The sequence below is a fragment of the Colias eurytheme genome, chromosome 19, assembly GCF_061535395.1.
Source record: "Colias eurytheme isolate Ceu_HAF_F1 chromosome 19, ilColEury1 Martin Lab GWU primary, whole genome shotgun sequence".
Classification (NCBI taxonomy): Eukaryota; Metazoa; Arthropoda; class Insecta; order Lepidoptera; family Pieridae; genus Colias; species Colias eurytheme.
Genome location: NC_142998.1, coordinates 9635876 through 9659064, shown reverse-complemented (window position 1 = coordinate 9659064; position 23189 = coordinate 9635876). Strand labels below are relative to the sequence as shown.

Genomic DNA, 23189 nt, shown 5'->3' with positions numbered 1-23189 from the left:
ATGTATGTTTTTCTGTTAAGTTATAGACGATTAAGTCCTATGTTATTTGTACCTGATAAGTTGTTATAAATAAAACCACATTTCAATATTCATTCGTTTTATTTCCATTATTTGAACATTATTTCACGTCAGGTATACTACAGCTTATTATTGCCAACACCTGTAGAATGGATGTTTAGTGTTGCTAGCCTAGTCGAAATGTAACTAATTTTATTTTATAGCTAGCAACATCATTACATATAATCGGATGGCACTTAAATTTAGCATGATTTAAATCAAGCAATACTTAACACAATAAGTATAAGTTATAACAATTCGTAAATATACATTTATCACTTACGACGCTCCTTGTACACAAATTGTATAACAGTTAATATTATTTATACGGTTACATATCTACATTTGTATACATACTCCTTGAAATCTAATACAAAAAGATTGTTTGTGTTCGGTGAAAGAAAGGGTTTTATCTGTGCAAAAATATACAAACTTAGCTAAAAACTAAGATTCCGTAAACAGTAAAATATATTATTCTTATTAAAATTAATAACAAACTGAAGTTAGCTGCCATATTTACAACGTAACAATTTACTTTCGACCTTCGAATATAACTTAGTGAAATCTAATCGTTATATCTAACTTTTGATATCATTATATTATAAAGGTCTAAAAAGAACAATAAACGACATGGTAACAATATTTATTAAATTATTACAGGTAAAGTTAAATTATCAGTACTGTCAGCGTTTAAAAATTACTTTTTCATTCACTCTCCGTCATCTGGGAATTAAATTGCTTATTTAAAAAATTTAGCGTATAAAAATATTTTTTATTTATCTAAGACACATTAATACAACTTTTATAATAGCCGATGTATTCTTCACAATTTAACACAAATATATTTTCAGACGTATGCTAAATAATGAATTTCAATCAAGACAAATTCGTCAATAAAATTTGCTATTTACGAATAGAAATTCGAGTTTAACAATTCTTATGAAAATAAATAAATTTTACCAAAAATATACTTACGCAAATGTTATTAAACACCATAAGCATTATTTTGTTCTACAAATAAAGTATTCTATTATCTATTATATCAATATATTTACAGATTGTTAAAATACTGCTTCTAAAAAACATCTATAAAGTAAGAAAATATCGGCATACTAATATTATTCAATATTACGTTTGCACTAGTCAAGTATGTAAAAAATTTCAGATACTACGTAAATTATCAATTTTCATTAAAAGGGAACATGTCAAAATCGAAAAACATGGCGACATATGCGTGAAATGTCATTTTGACAATTATTAGAGCTATTACGCACTGTCGACCAGTCGCTGGCGACTCAGTCGCCGGCGACTGTGACTTACTATAGTTTAAATAGGGGCTTGCGCACTTAGTCGTCAGTCGTCCAGGAGTAATCACAGACTGGTCGACAGTGCGTAATAGCTCTTAGTCTTTGGGTAAATTTTTTTTGCAAAAGTGACATATTTTATAATTTATTTTTATTTTGTAGATTTTGTAGATCTCCTAATGAAAAAACGCATTCAATATCCTCTTTAGTACGTAAATTATTTATTAGTATTTAAATGTTGTTATAACTTTTCTAAAAAAGCTTATGAATCTCCATCACCGTATAATAAATATTCTAAAACCGTCTATATCCCTAATGAGTTCAACATTTTGCAAAATATATGGTTATATAAACCTAAATTATTGTTATAATGGTGAAAATGATAATAAATTAATATCGCATTGTAATATACAAATACAACATGTACTTTATTTTACAACTGTAAGTGGATATAATACAATAGTGTCTTATCATAACTTAGAATATGATTAAATATAACAAACACTTTTATTCGTTCTATATTTATTAATCGCTGTTGATCTAATTCGTAACGAAAGTAATAAATTTTACAAACACGTAAGCAATGTTCTTTAATTTCTTTTTAAATACAATGTATTTATTACACACATTTTCACACTCAAATAAAATAACGTTTATTTTTAAGAAATAATACGTTTTGTCTGGTCTTCTAAGAAATCTATTACAGCAAGAAATATAGAAATGCCAGTTGGCGCCAACTAGAGAATACAACTATATAAAATTAAAATGCACCAAAGTAGATAAGACTACAGTTACATACATTCTTGCACACAAGCGTAATACTGTTACAAATTCCAAGCAGCATTCTAATTGAAGTTCAAGAGAGTTAACAACTGGATTAAACACACAATTCCATATTGACTCATTATCTATTGCCATACACACACTAACACACGCTTTACAATTCCAATTTCAAGACCCGTTCTAAATTCAAAATTTCCACCACACTTACACACTACAAACACACACTTTACACCATAACACAATTCCAATTTCAAAAAAGTTCGAAATTTGAAATTTTGACATTTCTTTTTTTAATCGGGTGCGTTCAACAAGCTCTGCGAGTCGAGTAGCTGTGTCGCGTCTATGAGGCTCACTTGCATTGCATCCAGGCTTGTTGATACATTATCACTTGTCTTCAGGCTGAAGGGGTAGAAGCGGGTGAGTGTGGGGGGCGGGGAGGGGGGAGGGTCTTCACCCCCGTTGGTACGATCGTTGAGGATCGATAGAGATGTCAATTTCTCGTTGAGCTTTTGTATCTGTGAAGTAATATAACATTGTTTATACAGGAAATGGGACAGGATTAAAATTAAATCTTTAGTAAAAAAAACTTAAAAATAAGAATCTATTTATTTATCGTGATATACTGTTTCGTATATTTTATTGTTAAAAGTGCTTTAATGCAAGCGAACAAACCTAACCAGTCACATTTTTTGTAAGTCACGTAAGGACATAGAGTCAAAGTAGAACTATTAGATTGGTCCTTCGAGCCGGATCTGAACCAGTGATAGATGGATTTGATATTGACCGTCATAGAGGTTTCTTACCTACAATATATTATGTTACATCTGTTGTGAGTTCGTGTCTTATGTATAAGTAAATACCTCCATTGCTTTCACCATTGCTCGTTCACGCAATGTTGAGTAGTGACTAAACAAAGCGCGTGTGTGCCGAGCATACCGAAATCGTCGCCTTAATCCACCGCGACCTTGAAATTTTACTTTTAACCCACCTAAAAAACGCGTGGCCACACCATTGAGTTACTATAACTAGAGAGGCCATCGCTACTACACTTTTTCTAACACGAGTTAGAGTCAATCGTCTCAAACCTTTTTTTTTACATTGATTGGTTTTAATTGATAAGTTTATTCGTATTTTTTTAATAAGATAAAAAATATTTATTTGTTACATTGATTGGTTTTAATTTATAAGTAATAATAGGCAGAATATTTGCAAATTGTATGACTCCCTGGCCGCCCCGCGCTGCCGCGCTTGTCGCAAAGATTTTGTTCGTGGTGTCCTCTCTATAATAAAACCTCAATGGGCCACACCGACCTGCGCTCGCACGCGGCAGTTGTGCCAGTAGTACTGCACGCGGCCGGCGGCGGGCGCGTCGAGCGGCGCCAGCCAGCGCTCGTAGCACTGCGCCCACAGCTCCGCGCCCGCCACCGACGTGCACGGCTCCAGCCGCACGACCTCGCCCGCCGAGCGCCGGCTGCACACTGACGACATCGCTGTGGAACACACGTATACAGGGTGTAATCGTTAAGTGTGCACAGGCGATTATTCCGTAACTATTGCAGATATCAAAAAACTTAAACTGATATCGAAAGTACTTAACCTAATGAGTAAAATGGCCGTAATAAATTTTTAAAAATAAATCGAGAAATATCAAAAAAATTATCTTTAAACCCTCCCATACATTAAGTATGAAATATGAATATCCCATATACATTTAATATGAAAGATTTTAGCTTTCTTTTTCTTTTTTGGTTTTCTGCTTTAATTACTTCGCAAATTTGAAGTGGCATTTTCCACGCTTTTTCCGGATATTTTCACGCATTTTCCGGATATTTTCCGGGAAATTTCAATACAGATATGATATATTTCTGTTCTGAGTCGATAAAGCATACGTTAAAAAATAGAAAATAAATAAAAATGCGTATTCTCAACATATTCATAACAACAAAATATACCTGACGCGAAGCTGTTAACATAGACGTGACGTCACGCGTGTTTCAGTCAAGATGGCCGATTGCAGAATTTCAATGTTTTATTTTATTGATAATCTCATTAATCTTAATGTTTTTACTATTTCTAAGTAAGTTTCTAAGTAAGTAAGTTGTATTTTTAATTTATTTATTATAAATTTTCCCTTAAAAACACTAATTCGATCATTTATGGATACTGTCGTCATGCCTATTATTGTAGACTTGAATTGTAAAATGAGTGCGTTGTAGATAAATATAATTATGAAAGTTCTCATAATTTATATGTAAAATTACAATTTAAAAGTAACTCAATCGATGAACTTAATTATTTATTCTCATAATCAATTGTAATATGGTATTGATAATCATTCAATTATCAAATAATAATTAAATTTCATGTCATATTCAAAATAACGATATAAACAATACAAATAACACGTGCGCTCACTCACAAGAAACAATACAAGCGAAACCCTAGCACGTAAAAGATAAGGCTACATTACAATAAAAGTTGCATTGTTCAGCTATGTATGAAAATTGTAACTTACGGCGTGTACATTTTGTTTACAAAACTTATTAAAATGATTACATAATTAATTAACCTAGGTAAAGTAAAAAAATATTCTTATCCGCGTGCCGCGAAGTATCTCGTCGAATATAGTTAGTAGTAGATATACCTAACGTCTTTGTTTAAATTACATCACCCTGTATTTATAAACAATTGCAACATAAAAACAATAATTGTCCCCTTCACCCTCATAAGCTAGTTTGCGCGCGAGAGACACAGACAGACTTTTCTTGATGCGTATGCATTATAACGTCACGCCGCGCGCGTCTTCACAGATACTACACATGTGCAATGTTTAAATTAGGGATGTAACGATACATGATTTTGCCGATACGATACCGATACCGATATTTGTAGTAATGTATCGGCGATACCGATACCGATACCGATATCGATGGCTTGGTAGAAAAATAAATAGTGAATTATGCATAAAAAGTTACCAAAATTTAACAGAGACAACTGTTAATCGTATTCTTTTAAATAAAAATGCCAAATCAAAAAACAACAAAACCATTTATTTTAGTATTATTATTTTACGAAGTCAGTTAAACTTTAAGTAATACACATACAATCAGTACCTAATAAAAGTTTACTAAGTAATTGGTAGAGTTTTTTCAGAAAACAAAGTGCGCACGCGCGGGCGGCCTCCCGCATCGTTCATTGGGCGCGGATTTTTGAATTATTTGATATCAAAAAAATTGGTTGTTTGTAAAGTAGGTTTACGATCGAGATGTTTACGTGATAACATAATGCAGTGGCAGCGCTCGAGATGAGACGGGAGATCGGTCCGTCTCTCTCTCGTTATACCTGCGATCGCGCTCGTGAGGTTTTGGTGTGACACAAGTTTATGAACATGTCACCCGACTAAAACGATTTTAAAAACGTTATCACGTTAAAAATTAAAAAAATTCAAAATTATTTCTTTCTTTCCTTTACATAAACAAATTTGTGATTGGAACACTCCTAGTAAGCAAATAAAATGCTTGTGTCAGGAGGTTCCGCTCTTCCTTAACACTATTACAGAAACAGAAATAAAACAATATGAATGAATACAATGCAAAAACATAAAAGAAAAGAAAGAATTTAATAAAAAAATATCGGTATCGGTTGATTTATTATCGGCGATACCGATATATCGGCTTGCCGATATATCGGTATCGGTATCGGTATCGTTACATCCCTAGTTTAAATGTGTTGACGTTCCAGCTCTTCTTAATCCGTCAGTCCTCGGATCACAGACACAATAGAAAATCTATTGTGTCTCGGCCCGATCGGGCCGCTCGGTGGTCAATGGGTTAATCGGCCAATAACGTCGATACAATTTTTTCTTACATAACTTACGCATACGTTACAGATTACCTACCGCAAACTGTATTAAAGACGGAGGCCACATGGCCAATACGTCATAAAAAAATACGAACACAATTAAAAAAAAATAAAAAACTAAATGCCCATACTTACAAAGCCTTTGTTCATTGATAGCATTAGTTCTATGTCCCACATAGAGCGGATTGTAAAACAGCGCCACGTCTCGTTCGCCGAACTGTTCCGCCCAGTCCCAGATCGGACGTTGCACGAAGTTCTGCAACTTAATGTTTTTAGGTATTGGTAGAAAATAACAATGGAAATTGGGAGATATTAATTAATAGCAGAAGGATACGAAAATAAACTAACGTTATGAAATTGAATATGAATATAAAACAGTGATTGAATTGGTAATAAATAATATATAGTTATATCGGGGCCACCCGCAGTACATGCGAGCGATGTCATATTTGTTAACGCAGCATAACTATGGCCACCTGCATCGCCTTAATGCATACATATTGTATTTCTTCAAACGCTGCATTTTTGTTTAGAGATAAGTTTATTAGTTTAAGTATTAGTTTAGTTCATTCTGAATGTAGAAAGCACTAATTAAAGACGTGTAAATTAAATCTTGTGTTTTTTAAAAATCGTCCTTCGGTCCGTCGAAATTTGAGTATATCGTTCTTAAAAAGCAACAAGAATGTTACAAAAACATCTACTTTTTTATTTAATTAGTAGTTTTCAATCTTGAGTATGCTAACTTGAAACCTTTAATAACTCAGGCCCCGGAATCACAAACACAATAGAAAATCTATTGTGTCGTGGACCCATCGGGCCGTTCGGGGCTCAATGGGTTAAAAAGAACCTTTTACCTTAAATTTTAAACAAGTTTAAAAATAAATGATACCTCGTAATCTAAAACGCATTTCCACACGGAACTACCAAAATAAAACCCTATAAACAAACAAATTCAAAATCAAAATCCCAAAACTCACCCTAGCCACAGCCAATTCCCGATCCTTCGGACAATTAAACAGGAACGTATCAAACAAATGATTATGCGATCCGTCCCATAACGTAGTTAAGTATGTCTCCGTAAATTGGAACGCAGCCGGGAACTGGGATTGGAGTTGCCATACACAATCCAGGAATAATAGAAACACTGGGGCCACTTGTGAGGGGGGAGCCTTTTCTAGATCCTCCTTTGACATGCCTGGACGGGGGAGACCGAACCTGCGAAAAAATATAAGGTAATAATGACTTTTTGAATAAAGGTGCTGTAAAAAGAATTTTCATTGTAAAATAGCTTCAAAATTAAGTGGAAAAACTAAAATACTCCCATTTGGAAATAATAAAAATGTTTCGTCAAAATAGATTACACTTAATAAATTTCAAAAATATTTACTTCAATTGTCTATGGTTTAATCAATAAAATTTTTAATGCTATATTGTTTATAGTGTATCAATACATTGCAAAGAATGTACAATAAAAGATTTTCAAATATGACAAGTTCCACCTAGACACAAATAAAGCCTTTTTTCTTAAACTTAAAACCAAAAAATCTCACCGATCACAAAACGGGTGGCCCAACGCAAGCCACTCCTTCTGTATGAGCGACTGGAAGCCAGATATGGAACGGTAGTGCGGGTCGAGTAGCAACTGTGTGAGGCTCGATACCACTGCGCAATAGTCTACACCGTCACCTGTAGAACGGCATTGGACATGATGAAAAAAAAATTGGTTGTTTGTAAAGTATGTTTACGATCGAGATGTTTACGTGATAACGTCTTATTGGTGGCAGCGCTCGAGATGAGACGGGAGATCGGTCCGTCTCTCTCTCGTTATACCTGCGAACGCGCTCGTGAGGTTTTGGTGTGACACAAGTTTCTGAACATGTCACCCGGCAAAAACGATTTTAAAAACGTTATCACATCAAAATTAGATAATGATCATGTGTGACGATAAGGTGGTAATCACACTGTCACGCGTTAAACGCTGCGTATTGCGTGTGATGCGTGCGATGCACGTATGCGCTACTAGCTGTGCTCCGTGGTTTCACCTGCATTACTCAGCTCCTGTTGGTCTTAGCGTGATGATATATAGCCTATAGCCTTCCTCGATAAATGGACTATCTAACACCGAAAGAATTTTTCAAATTGGATCAGTAGTTCCTTAGATTAGCGCGTTCAAACAAACAAACCAAACTTTTCAGCTTTATAATATTAAGTATAGATTTGCGGGAATTTTAGAGCAACGTTAGATCACGCCTTCCCATTTTCCGGGCTATGCTGCGTGATGAGTGGAAGAGTAGTTGCGGTTAACTAATGTTTATATTATGAAAGCAAAGAATTGACGCGCAAGAATGAAATTATAATTACGAAAAGTACACGTAAAATTATTAATTAATTAAAGTTATCATTGCCAATAGTGCTTACATAGAAAAGAACCATGCTTACAGCCACATAAACACGCGTTTCATTTCATACAGACAAAGTTAGTTTTGCATTAGTAGAGATCACAGGCTTATATGAATAAAAAAAAATTTAATGGAATAAGTATTTGTTCCGCTAAAATAGAAGTAAAATTGAAGAAACGAACACAAAGAATAAACAGATAAAACTTACCCTCTTGCAGCACAACAGTGACATTATCAGATATATGCTTAGCGGCATCGTCCGCGAACGTCAAGCACGCGGCCACGTGCCGCAACCACCGACTCGACTCAAGCATCGAGTAGTACTGTGAGTCTTTTATCTGTAGATAAAAAAAAAAAGTTACAATATATTGTATACCACATAAAATAATCTGAAACATTATTTTTGACGTGACAACGTCCTATAATTCGATAGCGCCGGCTGCACGCACGAAAAAACATGTCTCAAGCGGCGTTACCTCGCTCTGAGGCGTTCCATGTAAGGCTTGAAGTGCAAGCGAGAGCGCGGAACGAGCGACAAAGAAGCACATCCGGACGTTGTCACGTTCAACTATCGTCAGTAAACCAACTTTACAGACCACCAATTTTTTAATCATAGATAGGTAAAAATTGAATAATTCATCCGCCTGCAGCTGTTTATAACTACTCAACATATATATGTATAACCGTGTATAACTCACTTGCCTGCAGCTGCTTGTAACTACTTTTCCTGTCTCCGTGTATAATTCATCTGCCTGCAGCTGTTTATAACTTCTCTGCATATATCCGTGTATAACTCACTTGCCTGCAGCTGTATATAACTTCTCTGCATATATACGCGTATAACTCACTTGCCTGCAGCTGTATATAACTTCTCTGCATATATCCGTGTATAACTCACTTGCCTGCAGCTGTTTATAACTTCTCTGCATATATCCGTGTATAACTCACTTGCCTGCAGCTGTTTATAACTTCTCTGCATATATCCGTGTATAACTCACTTGCATGCAGCCTTTTATAACTTCTCTGCATATATCCGTGTATAACTCACTTGCCTGCAGCTGTTTATAACTTCTCTGCATATATTCGCGTATAACTCACTTGCCTGCAGCTGTTTATAACTTCTCTGCATATATCCGTGTAATACTCACTTGCCTGTAGCTGTTTATAACTTCTCTGAATATATCCATGTATAACTCACTTGCCTACAGCTGTTTATAACTTCTCTGCATATAACTGCGTAGAACTCACTTGCCTGCAGCTGTTTATAACTTCTCTGCATATATCCGTGTATAACTCACTTGCCTGCAGCTGTTTATAACTTCTCTGCATATATCCGTGTATAACTCACTTGCCTGCAACTATTATAACTTCTCTGCATATATCCATGTATAACTCACTTGCCTGCAGCTGTTTATAACTTCTCTGCATATAACTGCGTATAAATCATTTGCCTGCAGCTGTTTATAACTTCTCTGCATATATCCGTGTATAACTCACTTGCCTGCAGCTGTTTATAACTTCTCTGCATATATTCGCGTATAACTCACTTGCCTGCAGCTGTTTATAACTTCTCTGCATATATCCGTGTATAACTCACTTGCCTGCAGCTGTTTATAACTTCTCTGCATATATCCGTGAATAACTCACTTGCCTGCAGCTGTTTATAACTTCTCTGCAAAAATCCATGTATAACTCACTTGCCTGTAGCTGTTTATAATTTCTCTGCATATAACTGCGAAGAACTCACTTGCCTGTAGCTGTTTATTACTTCTCTGCATATATCCGTGTATAACTCACTTGCCTGCAGCTGTTTATAACTTCTCTGCATATAACTGCGTAGAACTCACCTGCTCTCAGCTGTTTATAACTTCTCTGCATATATCCGTGTATAACTCACTTGCCTTGCAGCTGTTTATAACTTCTCTGCATATATCCGTGTATAACTCACTTGCCTGCAGCTGTTTATAACTTCTCTGCATATATCCATGTATAACTCACTTGCCTGCAGCTGTTTATAACTTCTCTGCATATAACTGCGTATAAATCATTTGCCTGCAGCTGTTTATAACTTCTCTGCATATATCCGTGTATGACTCACTTGCCTGCAGCTGTTTATAACTTCTCTGCATATATTCGCGTATAACTCACTTGCCTGCAGCTGTTTATAACTTCTCTGCATATATCCGTGTAATACTCACTTGCCTGTAGCTCTTTATAACTTCTCTGCATATATCCATGTATAACTCACTTGCCTGCAGCTGTTTATAACTTCTCTGCATATAACTGCGTAGAACTCACTTGCCTGCAGCTGTTTATAACTTCTCTGCATATATCCGTGTATAACTCACTTGCCTGCAGCTGTTTATAACGTCTCTGCATATATCCGTGTATAACTCACTTGCCTGCAGCTTTTTATAACTTCTCTGCATATATCCATGTATAACTCACTTGCCTGCAGCTGTTTATAACTTCTCTGCATATCACTGCGTATAAATCATTTGCCTGCAGCTGTTTATAACTTCTCTTCATATATCCGTGTATAACTCACTTGCCTGCAGCTGTTTATAATTTCTCTGCATATATTCGCGTATAACTCACTTGCCTGCAGCTGTTTATAACTTCTCTGCATATATCCGTGTATAACTCACTTGCCTGCAGCTGTTTATAACTTCTCTGCATATATCCGTGAATAACTCACTTGCCTGCAGCTGTTTATAACTTCTCTGCATATATCCATGTATAACTCACTTGCCTGTAGCTGTTTATAATTTCTCTGCATATAACTGCGAAGAACTCACTTGCCTGTAGCTGTTTATTACTTCTCTGCATATATCCGTGTATAACTCACTTGCCTGCAGCTGTTTATAACTTCTCTGCATATAACTGCGTAGAACTCACCTGCTCTCAGCTGTTTATAACTTCTCTGCATATATCCGTGTATAACTCACTTGCCTTGCAGCTGTTTATAACTTCTCTGCATATAACCGTGTAAGACTCACTTGCCTGTAGCTGTTTATAACTTCTCTGCATATATCCATGTATAACTCACTTGCCTGCAGCTGTTTATAACTTCTCTGCATATAACTGCGTAGAACTCACTTACCTGCAGCTGTTTATAACTTCTCTGCATATAACTGCGTAGAACTCACTTGCCTGCAGCTGTTTATAACTTCTCTGCATATATCCGTGTATAACTCACTTGCCTGCAGCTGTTTATAACTTCTCTGCATATATCCATGTATAACTCACTTGCCTGCAGCTGTTTATAACTTCTCTGCATATAACTGCGTAGAACTAACTTGCCTGCAGCTGTTTATAACTTCTCTGCATATATCCGTGTATAACTCACTTGCCTGCAGCTTTTTATAACTTCTCTGCATATATCCATGTATAACTCACTTGCCTGCAGCTGTTTATAACTTCTCTGCATATAACTGCGTATAAATCATTTGCCTGCAACTGTTTATAACTTCTCTGCATATATCCGTGTATAACTCACTTGCCTGCAGCTGTTTATAACTTCTCTGCATATATTCGCGTATAACTCACTTGCCTGCAGCTGTTTATAACTTCTCTGCATATATCCGTGTATAACTCACTTGCCTGCAGCTTTTTATAACTTCTCTGCATATATCCATGTATAACTCACTTGCCTGCAGCTGTTTATAACTTCTCTGCATATAACTGCGTATAAATCATTTGCCTGCAACTGTTTATAACTTCTCTGCATATATCCGTGTATAACTCACTTGCCTGCAGCTGTTTATAACTTCTCTGCATATATTCGCGTATAACTCACTTGCCTGCAGCTGTTTATAACTTCTCTGCATATCACTGCGTATAAATCATTTGCCTGCAGCTGTTTATAACTTCTCTTCATATATCCATGTAATACTCACTTGCCTGTAGCTGTTTATAATTTCTCTATATATAACTGCGAAGAACTCACTTTCCTGTAGCTGTTTATTACTTCTCTGCATATATCCGTGTATAACTCACTTGCCTGCAGCTGTTTATAACTTCTCTGCATATAACTGCGTAGAACTCACCTGCTCTCAGCTGTTTATAACTTCTCTGCATATATCCGTGTATAACTCACTTGCCTGCAGCTGTTTATAACTTCTCTGCATATATCCATGTATAACTTACTTGCCTGCAGCTGTTTATAACTTCTCTGCATATAACTGCGTAGAACTCACCTGCTCTCAGCTGTTTATAATTTCTCTGCATATATCCATGTATAACTCACTTGCCTGCAGCTGTTTATAACTTCTCTGCATATATCCATGTATAACTCACTTGCCTGCAGCTGTTTATAACTTCTCTGCATATATCCGTGTATAACTCACTTGCCTGCAGCTGTTTATAATTCCTCTGCATATATTTGTGTATAACTCACTTGCCTGCAGCTGTTTATAATTTCTCTGCATATTACTGCGTATAAATCATTTGCCTGCAGCTGTTTATAACTTCTCTGCATATATCCATGTAATACTCACTTGCCTGTAGCTGTTTATAACTTCTCTGCATATATCCATGTATAACTCACTTGCCTGCAGCTGTTTATAACTTCTCTGCATATAACTGCGTAGAACTCACTTGCCTGCAGCTGTTTATAACTTCTCTGCATGTATCCGTGTATAACTCACTTGCCTGCAGCTGTTTATTACTTCTCTGCATATAACTGCGTATAAATCATTTGCCTGCAGCTGTTTATAACTTCTCTGCATATATCCGTGTATAACTCACTTGCCTGCAGCTGTTTATAACTTCTCTGCATATATTCGCGTATAACTCACTTGCCTGCAGCTGTTAATAACTTCTCTGCATATATCCGTGTATAACTCACTTGCCTGCAGCTTTTTATAACTTCTCTGCATATATCCATGTATAACTCACTTGCCTGCAGCTGTTTATAACTTCTCTGCATATAACTGCGTATAAATCATTTGCCTGCAGCTGTTTATAACTTCTCTGCATATAACTGCGTAGAACTCACTTGCCTGCAGCTGTTTATAACTTATCTGCATATATCCGTGAATAACTCACTTGCCTGCAGCTGTTTATAACTTCTCTGCATATATCCGTGTATTACTCACTTGCCTGCAGCTGTTTATAACTTCTCTGCATATAACTGCGTCAAACTCACTTGCATGCAGCTGTTTATAACTTCTCTGCATATATCCCTGTAAAACTCACTTGCCTGCAGCTGTTTATAATTTCTCTGCATATATCCATGTATAACTCACTTGCCTGCAGCTGTTTATAACTTCTCTGCCTATAACTGCGTAGAACTCACTTGCCTGCAGCTGTTTATAACTTCTCTGCATATATCCGTGTATAACTCACTTGCCTGCAGCTGTTTATAACTTATCTGCATATATCCGTGAATAACTCACTTGCCTGCAGCTGTTTATAACTTCTCTGCATATATCCGTGTATTACTCACTTGCCTGCAGCTGTTTATAACTTCTCTGCATATAACTGCGTCTAACTCACTTGCCTGCAGCTGTTTATAACTTCTCTGCATATAACTGCGTCTTACTCACTTGCATGCAGCTGTTTATAACTTCTCTGCATATATCCCTGTATAACTCACTTGCCTGCAGCTGTTTATAACTTCTCTGCATATAACTGCGTATAAATCATTTGCCTGCAGCTGTTTATAACTTCTCTGCATATATCCGTGTATAACTCACTTGTCTGCAGCTGTTTATAACTTCTCTGCATATATCCGTGTAATACTCACTTGCCTGTAGCTGTTTATAACTTCTCTGCATATATCCATGTATAACTCACTTGCCTGCAGCTGTTTATAACTTCTCTGCATATAACTGCGTAGAACTCACTTACCTGCAGCTGTTTATAACTTCTCTGCATATATCCGTGTATAACTCACTTGCCTGCAGCTGTTTATAACTTCTCTGCATATATCCGTGAATAACTCACTTGCCTGCAGCTGTTTATAACTTCTCTGCATATATCCATGTATAACTCACTTGCCTGCAGCTGTTTATAACTTCTCTGCATATAACTGCGTATAAATCATTTGCCTGCAGCTGTTTATAACTTCTCTGCATATATCCGTGTATAACTCACTTGTCTGCAGCTGTTTATAACTTCTCTGCATATATCCGTGTAATACTCACTTGCCTGTAGCTGTTTATAACTTCTCTGCATATATCCATGTATAACTCACTTGCCTGCAGCTGTTTATAACTTCTCTGCATATAACTGCGTAGAACTCACTTACCTGCAGCTGTTTATAACTTCTCTGCATATATCCGTGTATAACTCACTTGCCTGCAGCTGTTTATAACTTCTCTGCATATATCCGTGAATAACTCACTTGCCTGCAGCTGTTTATAACTTCTCTGCATATATCCATGTATAACTCACTTGCCTGCAGCTGTTTATAACTTCTCTGCATATAACTGCGTATAAATCATTTGCCTGCAGCTGTTTATAACTTCTCTGCATATAACTCACTTGTCTGCAGCTGTTTATAACTTATCTGCATATATCCGTGAATAACTCACTTGCATGCAGCTGTTTATAACTTCTCTGCATATATCCGTGTATTACTCACTTGCCTGCAGCTGTTTATAACTTCTCTGCATATAACTGCGTCTAACTCACTTGCATGCAGCTGTTTATAACTTCTCTGCATATATCCCTGTATAACTCACTTGCCTGCAGCTGTTTATAATTTCTCTGCATATATCCATGTATAACTCACTTGCCTGCAGCTGTTTATAACTTCTCTGCCTATAACTGCGTAGAACTCACTTGCCTGCAGCTGTTTATAACTTCTCTGCATATATCCGTGTATAACTCACTTGCCTGCAGCTGTTTATAACTTCTCTGCATATATCCGTGTATAACTCACTTGCCTGCAGCTTTTTATAACTTCTCTGCATATATCCATGTATAACTCACTTGCCTGCAGCTGTTTATAACTTCTCTGCATATAACTGCGTATAAATCATTTGCCTGCAGCTGTTTATAACTTCTCTGCATATATCCGTGTATAACTCACTTGCCTGCAGCTGTTTATAACTTCTCTGCATATATCCGTGTAATACTCACTTGCCTGTAGCTGTTTATAACTTCTCTGCATATATCCATGTATAACTCACTTGCCTGCAGCTGTTTATAACTTCTCTGCATATAACTGCGTAGAACTCACTTGCCTGCAGCTGTTTATAACTTCTCTGCATATATCCGTGTATAACTCACTTGCCTGCAGCTGTTTATAACTTCTCTGCATATATCCGTGTATAACTCACTTGCCTGCAGCTTTTTATAACTTCTCTGCATATATCCATGTATAACTCACTTGCATGCAGCTGTTTATAACTTCTCTGCATATAACTGCGTATAAATCATTTGCCTGCAGCTGTTTATAACTTCTCTGCATATATCCGTGTATAACTCACTTGCCTGCAGCTGTTTATAATTTCTCTGCATATATTCGCGTATAACTCACTTGCCTGCAGCTGTTTATAACTTCTCTGCATATATCCGTGTATAACTCACTTGCCTGCAGCTGTTTATAACTTCTCTGCATATATCCGTGAATAACTCACTTGCCTGCAGCTGTTTATAACTTCTCTGCATATATCCATGTATAACTCACTTGCCTGTAGCTGTTTGTAATTTCTCTGCATATAACTGCGAAGAACTCACTTGCCTGTAGCTGTTTATTACTTCTCTGCATATATCCGTGTATAACTCACTTGCCTGCAGCTGTTTATAACTTCTCTGCATATAACTGCGTAGAACTCACCTGCTCTCAGCTGTTTATAACTTCTCTGCGTATATCCGTGTATAACTCACTTGCCTTGCAGCTGTTTATAACTTCTCTGCATATATCCGTGTATAACTCACTTGCCTGCAACTGTTTATAACTTCTCTGCATATATCCATGTATAACTCACTTGCCTGCAGCTGTTTATAACTTCTCTGCATATAACTGCGTAGAACTCACTTACCTGCAGCTGTTTATAACTTCTCTGCATATATCCGTGTATAACTCACTTGCCTGCAGCTGTTTATAACTTCTCTGCATATATCCGTGTATAACTCACTTGCCTGCAGCTTTTTATAACTTCTCTGCATATATCCATGTATAACTCACTTGCCTGCAGCTGTTTATAACTTCTCTGCATATAACTGCGTATAAATCATTTGCCTGCAGCTGTTTATAACTTCTCTGCATATATCCGTGTATAACTCACTTGCCTGCAGCTGTTTATAACTTCTCTGCATATATTCGCGTACATAACTCACTTGCCTGCAGCTGTTTATAACTTCTCTGCATATATCCGTGTATAACTCACTTGCCTGCAAGTTTTTATAACTTCTCTGCATATATCCGTGTATAACTCACTTGCCTGCAGCTGTTTATAATTTCTCTGCATATATTTGTGTATAACTCACTTGCCTGCAGCTGTTTATAATTTCTCTGCATATCACTGCGTATAAATCATTTGCCTGCAGCTGTTTATAACTTCTTTGCATATATCCATGTAATACTCACTTGCCTGCAGCTGTTTATAACTTCTCTGCATATATCCATGTATAACTCACTTGCCTGTAGCTGTTTATTACTTCTCTGCATATATCCGTGTATAACTCACTTGCCTGCAGCTGTTTATAACTTCTCTGCATATAACTGCGTAGAACTCACCTGCTCTCAGCTGTTTATAACTTCTCTGCATATATCCGTGTATAACTCACTTGCCTTGCAGCTGTTTATAACTTCTCTGCATATATCCGTGTATAACTCACTTGCCTGCAGCTGTTTATAACTTCTCTGCATATATTCGCGTATAACTCACTTGCCTGCAGCTGTTTATAACTTCTCTGCATATATCCGTGTAATACTCACTTGCCTGTAGCTGTTTATAACTTCTCTGCATATATCCATGTATAACTCACTTGCCTGCAGCTGTTTATAACTTCTCTGCATATAACTGCGTAGAACTCACTTGCCTGCAGCTGTTTATAACTTCTCTGCATATATCCGTGTATAACTCACTTGCCTGCAGCTGTTTATAACTTCTCTGCATATATCCGTGTATAACTCACTTGCCTGCAGCTTTTTATAACTTCTCTGCATATATCCATGTATAACTCACTTGCATGCAGCTGTTTATAACTTCTCTGCATATAACTGCGTATAAATCATTTGCCTGCAGCTGTTTATAACTTCTCTGCATATATCCGTGTATAACTCACTTGCCTGCAGCTGTTTATAATTTCTCTGCATATATTCGCGTATAACTCACTTGCCTGCAGCTGTTTATAACTTCTCTGCATATATCCGTGTATAACTCACTTGCCTGCAGCTGTTTATAACTTCTCTGCATATATCCGTGAATAACTCACTTGCCTGCAGCTGTTTATAACTTCTCTGCATATATCCATGTATAACTCACTTGCCTGTAGCTGTTTGTAATTTCTCTGCATATAACTGCGAAGAACTCACTTGCCTGTAGCTGTTTATTACTTCTCTGCATATATCCGTGTATAACTCACTTGCCTGCAGCTGTTTATAACTTCTCTGCATATAACTGCGTAGAACTCACCTGCTCTCAGCTGTTTATAACTTCTCTGCATATATCCGTGTATAACTCACTTGCCTTGCAGCTGTTTATAACTTCTCTGCAAATATCCGTGTATAACTCACTTGCCTGCAGCTTTTTATAACTTCTCTGCATATATCCATGTATAACTCACTTGCCTGCAGCTGTTTATAACTTCTCTGCATATAACTGCGTAGAACTCACTTACCTGCAGCTGTTTATAACTTCTCTGCATATATCCGTGTATAACTCACTTGCCTGCAGCTGTTTATAACTTCTCTGCATATATCCGTGTATAACTCACTTGCCTGCAGCTTTTTATAACTTCTCTGCATATATCCATGTATAACTCACTTGCCTGCAGCTGTTTATAACTTCTCTGCATATAACTGCGTATAAATCATTTGCCTGCAGCTGTTTATAACTTCTCTGCATATATCCGTGTATAACTCACTTGCCTGCAGCTGTTTATAACTTTTCTGCATATATTCGCGTACATAACTCACTTGCCTGCAGCTGTTTATAACTTCTCTGCATATATCCGTGTATAACTCACTTGCCTGCAGCTGTTTATAACTTCTCTGCATATATCCGTGAATAACTCACTTGCCTGCAGCTGTTTATAACTTCTCTGCATATATCCATGTATAACTCACTTGCCTGTAGCTGTTTGTAATTTCTCTGCATATAACTGCGAAGAACTCACTTGCCTGTAGCTGTTTATTACTTCTCTGCATATATCCGTGTATAACTCACTTGCCTGCAGCTGTTTATAACTTCTCTGCATATAACTGCGTAGAACTCACCTGCTCTCAGCTGTTTATAACTTCTCTGCATATATCCGTGTATAACTCACTTGCCTTGCAGCTGTTTATAACTTCTCTGCATATATCCGTGTATAACTCACTTGCCTGCAGCTTTTTATAACTTCTCTGCATATATCCGTGTATAACTCACTTGCCTGCAGCTTTTTATAACTTCTCTGCATATATCCATGTATAACTCACTTGCCTGCAGCTGTTTATAACTTCTCTGCATATAACTGCGTAGAACTCACTTACCTGCAGCTGTTTATAACTTCTCTGCATATATCCGTGTATAACTCACTTGCCTGCAGCTGTTTATAACTTCTCTGCATATATCCGTGTATAACTCACTTGCCTGCAGCTTTTTATAACTTCTCTGCATATATCCATGTATAACTCACTTGCCTGCAGCTGTTTATAACTTCTCTGCATATAACTGCGTAGAACTCACTTACCTGCAGCTGTTTATAACTTCTCTGCATATATCCGTGTATAACTCACTTGCCTGCAGCTGTTTATAACTTCTCTGCATATATCCGTGTATAACTCACTTGCCTGCAGCTTTTTATAACTTCTCTGCATATATCCATGTATAACTCACTTGCCTGCAGCTGTTTATAACTTCTCTGCATATAACTGCGTAGAACTCACTTACCTGCAGCTGTTTATAACTTCTCTGCATATAACTGCGTAGAACTCACTTGCCTGCAGCTGTTTATAACTTCTCTGCATATATCCGTGTATAACTCACTTGCCTGCAGCTGTTTATAACTTCTCTGCATATATCCATGTATAACTCACTTGCCTGCAGCTGTTTATAACTTCTCTGCATATAACTGCGTAGAACTAACTTGCCTGCAGCTGTTTATAACTTCTCTGCATATATCCGTGTATAACTCACTTGCCTGCAGCTTTTTATAACTTCTCTGCATATATCCATGTATAACTCACTTGCCTGCAGCTGTTTATAACTTCTCTGCATATAACTGCGTATAAATCATTTGCCTGCAGCTGTTTATAACTTCTCTGCATATATCCGTGTATAACTCACTTGCCTGCAGCTGTTTATAACTTTTCTACATATATTCGCGTACATAACTCACTTGCCTGCAGCTGTTTATAACTTCTCTGCATATATCCGTGTATAACTCACTTGCCTGCAGCTGTTTATAACTTCTCTGCATATATCCGTGTATAACTCACTTGCCTGCAGCTGTTTATAACTTCTCTGCATATATCCGTGTAATACTCACTTGCCTGTAGCTGTTTATAACTTCTCTGCATATATCCATGTATAACTCACTTGCCTGCAGCTGTTTATAACTTCTCTGCATATAACTGCGTAGAACTCACTTGCCTGCAGCTGTTTATAACTTCTCTGCATATATCCGTGTATAACTCACTTGCCTGCAGCTGTTTATAACTTCTCTGCATATATCCGTGTATAACTCACTTGCCTGCAGCTTTTTATAACTTCTCTGCATATATCCATGTATAACTCACTTGCATGCAGCTGTTTATAACTTCTCTGCATATAACTGCGTATAAATCATTTGCCTGCAGCTGTTTATAACTTCTCTGCATATATCCGTGTATAACTCACTTGCCTGCAGCTGTTTATAATTTCTCTGCATATATTCGCGTATAACTCACTTGCCTGCAGCTGTTTATAACTTCTCTGCATATATCCGTGTATAACTCACTTGCCTGCAGCTGTTTATAACTTCTCTGCATATATCCGTGAATAACTCACTTGCCTGCAGCTGTTTATAACTTCTCTGCATATATCCATGTATAACTCACTTGCCTGTAGCTGTTTGTAATTTCTCTGCATATAACTGCGAAGAACTCACTTGCCTGTAGCTGTTTATTACTTCTCTGCATATATCCGTGTATAACTCACTTGCCTGCAGCTGTTTATAACTTCTCTGCATATAACTGCGTAGAACTCACCTGCTCTCAGCTGTTTATAACTTCTCTGCATATATCCGTGTATAACTCACTTGCCTTGCAGCTGTTTATAACTTCTCTGCATATATCCGTGTATAACTCACTTGCCTGCAGCTTTTTATAACTTCTCTGCATATATCCATGTATAACTCACTTGCCTGCAGCTGTTTATAACTTCTCTGCATATAACTGCGTAGAACTCACTTACCTGCAGCTGTTTATAACTTCTCTGCATATATCCGTGTATAACTCACTTGCCTGCAGCTGTTTATAACTTCTCTGCATATATCCGTGTATAACTCACTTGCCTGCAGCTTTTTATAACTTCTCTGCATATATCCATGTATAACTCACTTGCCTGCAGCTGTTTATAACTTCTCTGCATATAACTGCGTATAAATCATTTGCCTGCAGCTGTTTATAACTTCTCTGCATATATCCGTGTATAACTCACTTGCCTGCAGCTGTTTATAACTTTTCTGCATATATTCGCGTACATAACTCACTTGCCTGCAGCTGTTTATAACTTCTCTGCATATATCCGTGTATAACTCACTTGCCTGCAGCTGTTTATAACTTCTCTGCATATATCCGTGTATAACTCACTTGCCTGCAGCTGTTTATAATTTCTCTGCATATATTTGTGTATAACTCACTTGCCTGCAGCTGTTTATAATTTCTCTGCATATCACTGCGTATAAATCATTTGCCTGCAGCTGTTTATAACTTCTTTGCATATATCCATGTAATACTCACTTGCCTGTAGCTGTTTATAACTTCTCTGCATATATCCATGTATAACTCACTTGCCTGCAGCTGTTTATAACTTCTCTGCATATAACTGCGTAGAACTCACTTGCCTGCAGCTGTTTATAACTTATCTGCATATATCCGTGTATAACTCACTTGCCTGCAGCTGTTTATAACTTCTCTGCATATATCCATGTATAATTCACTTGCCTGCAGCTGTTTATAACTTCTCTGCATATAACTGCGTATAAATAATTTGCCTGCAGCTGTTTATAACTTCTCTGCATATATCCGTGTATAACTCACTTGCCTGCAGCTGTTTATAACTTCTCTGCCTATAACTGCGTAGAACTCACTTGCCTGCAGCTGTTTATAACTTCTCTGCATATATCCATGTATAACTCACTTGCCTGTAGCTGTTTATTACTTCTCTGCATATATCCGTGTATAACTCACTTGCCTGCAGCTGTTTATAACTTCTCTGCATATAACTGCGTAGAACTCACCTGCTCTCAGCTGTTTATAACTTCTCTGCATATATCCGTGTATAACTCACTTGCCTTGCAGCTGTTTATAACTTCTCTGCATATATCCGTGTATAACTCACTTGCCTGCAGCTGTTTATAACTTCTCTGCATATATTCGCGTATAACTCACTTGCCTGCAGCTGTTTATAACTTCTCTGCATATATCCGTGTAATACTCACTTGCCTGTAGCTGTTTATAACTTCTCTGCATATATCCATGTATAACTCACTTGCCTGCAGCTGTTTATAACTTCTCTGCATATAACTGCGTAGAACTCACTTGCCTGCAGCTGTTTATAACTTCTCTGCATATATCCGTGTATAACTCACTTGCCTGCAGCTGTTTATAACTTCTCTGCATATATCCGTGTATAACTCACTTGCCTGCAGCTTTTTATAACTTCTCTGCATATATCCATGTATAACTCACTTGCATGCAGCTGTTTATAACTTCTCTGCATATAACTGCGTATAAATCATTTGCCTGCAGCTGTTTATAACTTCTCTGCATATATCCGTGTATAACTCACTTGCCTGCAGCTGTTTATAATTTCTCTGCATATATTCGCGTATAACTCACTTGCCTGCAGCTGTTTATAACTTCTCTGCATATATCCGTGTATAACTCACTTGCCTGCAGCTGTTTATAACTTCTCTGCATATATCCGTGAATAACTCACTTGCCTGCAGCTGTTTATAACTTCTCTGCATATATCCATGTATAACTCACTTGCCTGTAGCTGTTTGTAATTTCTCTGCATATAACTGCGAAGAACTCACTTGCCTGTAGCTGTTTATTACTTCTCTGCATATATCCGTGTATAACTCACTTGCCTGCAGCTGTTTATAACTTCTCTGCATATAACTGCGTAGAACTCACCTGCTCTCAGCTGTTTATAACTTCTCTGCATATATCCGTGTATAACTCACTTGCCTTGCAGCTGTTTATAACTTCTCTGCATATATCCGTGTATAACTCACTTGCCTGCAGCTTTTTATAACTTCTCTGCATATATCCATGTATAACTCACTTGCCTGCAGCTGTTTATAACTTCTCTGCATATAACTGCGTAGAACTCACTTACCTGCAGCTGTTTATAACTTCTCTGCATATATCCGTGTATAACTCACTTGCCTGCAGCTGTTTATAACTTCTCTGCAT

The 23189-nt window shown here is 37.1% G+C and overlaps 1 protein-coding gene across 3 annotated transcripts in view; it reads right to left on the bottom strand.

The window, feature by feature from the left end:
• Nucleotides 1–80: 80 nt before the first annotated feature.
• The window catches only part of LOC149900338 (myotubularin-related protein 10-B), a 47668-nt gene continuing 24559 nt past the window's right edge, over nt 81–23189 (bottom strand). For 2 of the 3 annotated variants that reach the window (XM_090113444.1, XM_090113446.1), the window contains 6 exons: nt 8613–8742; nt 7556–7691; nt 6983–7220; nt 6141–6267; nt 3456–3634; nt 81–2659 (listed from right to left, as the gene is read on the bottom strand). In XM_090113444.1, the coding sequence (XP_089969570.1) occupies nt 2435–2659; nt 3456–3634; nt 6141–6267; nt 6983–7220; nt 7556–7691; nt 8613–8742 (1035 nt within the window). In that variant the 3' untranslated portion in view covers nt 81–2434. The remainder of the gene's footprint in view (nt 2660–3455; nt 3635–6140; nt 6268–6982; nt 7221–7555; nt 7692–8612; nt 8743–23189) is intronic. The other variant, XM_090113445.1, reaches the window with a different exon arrangement.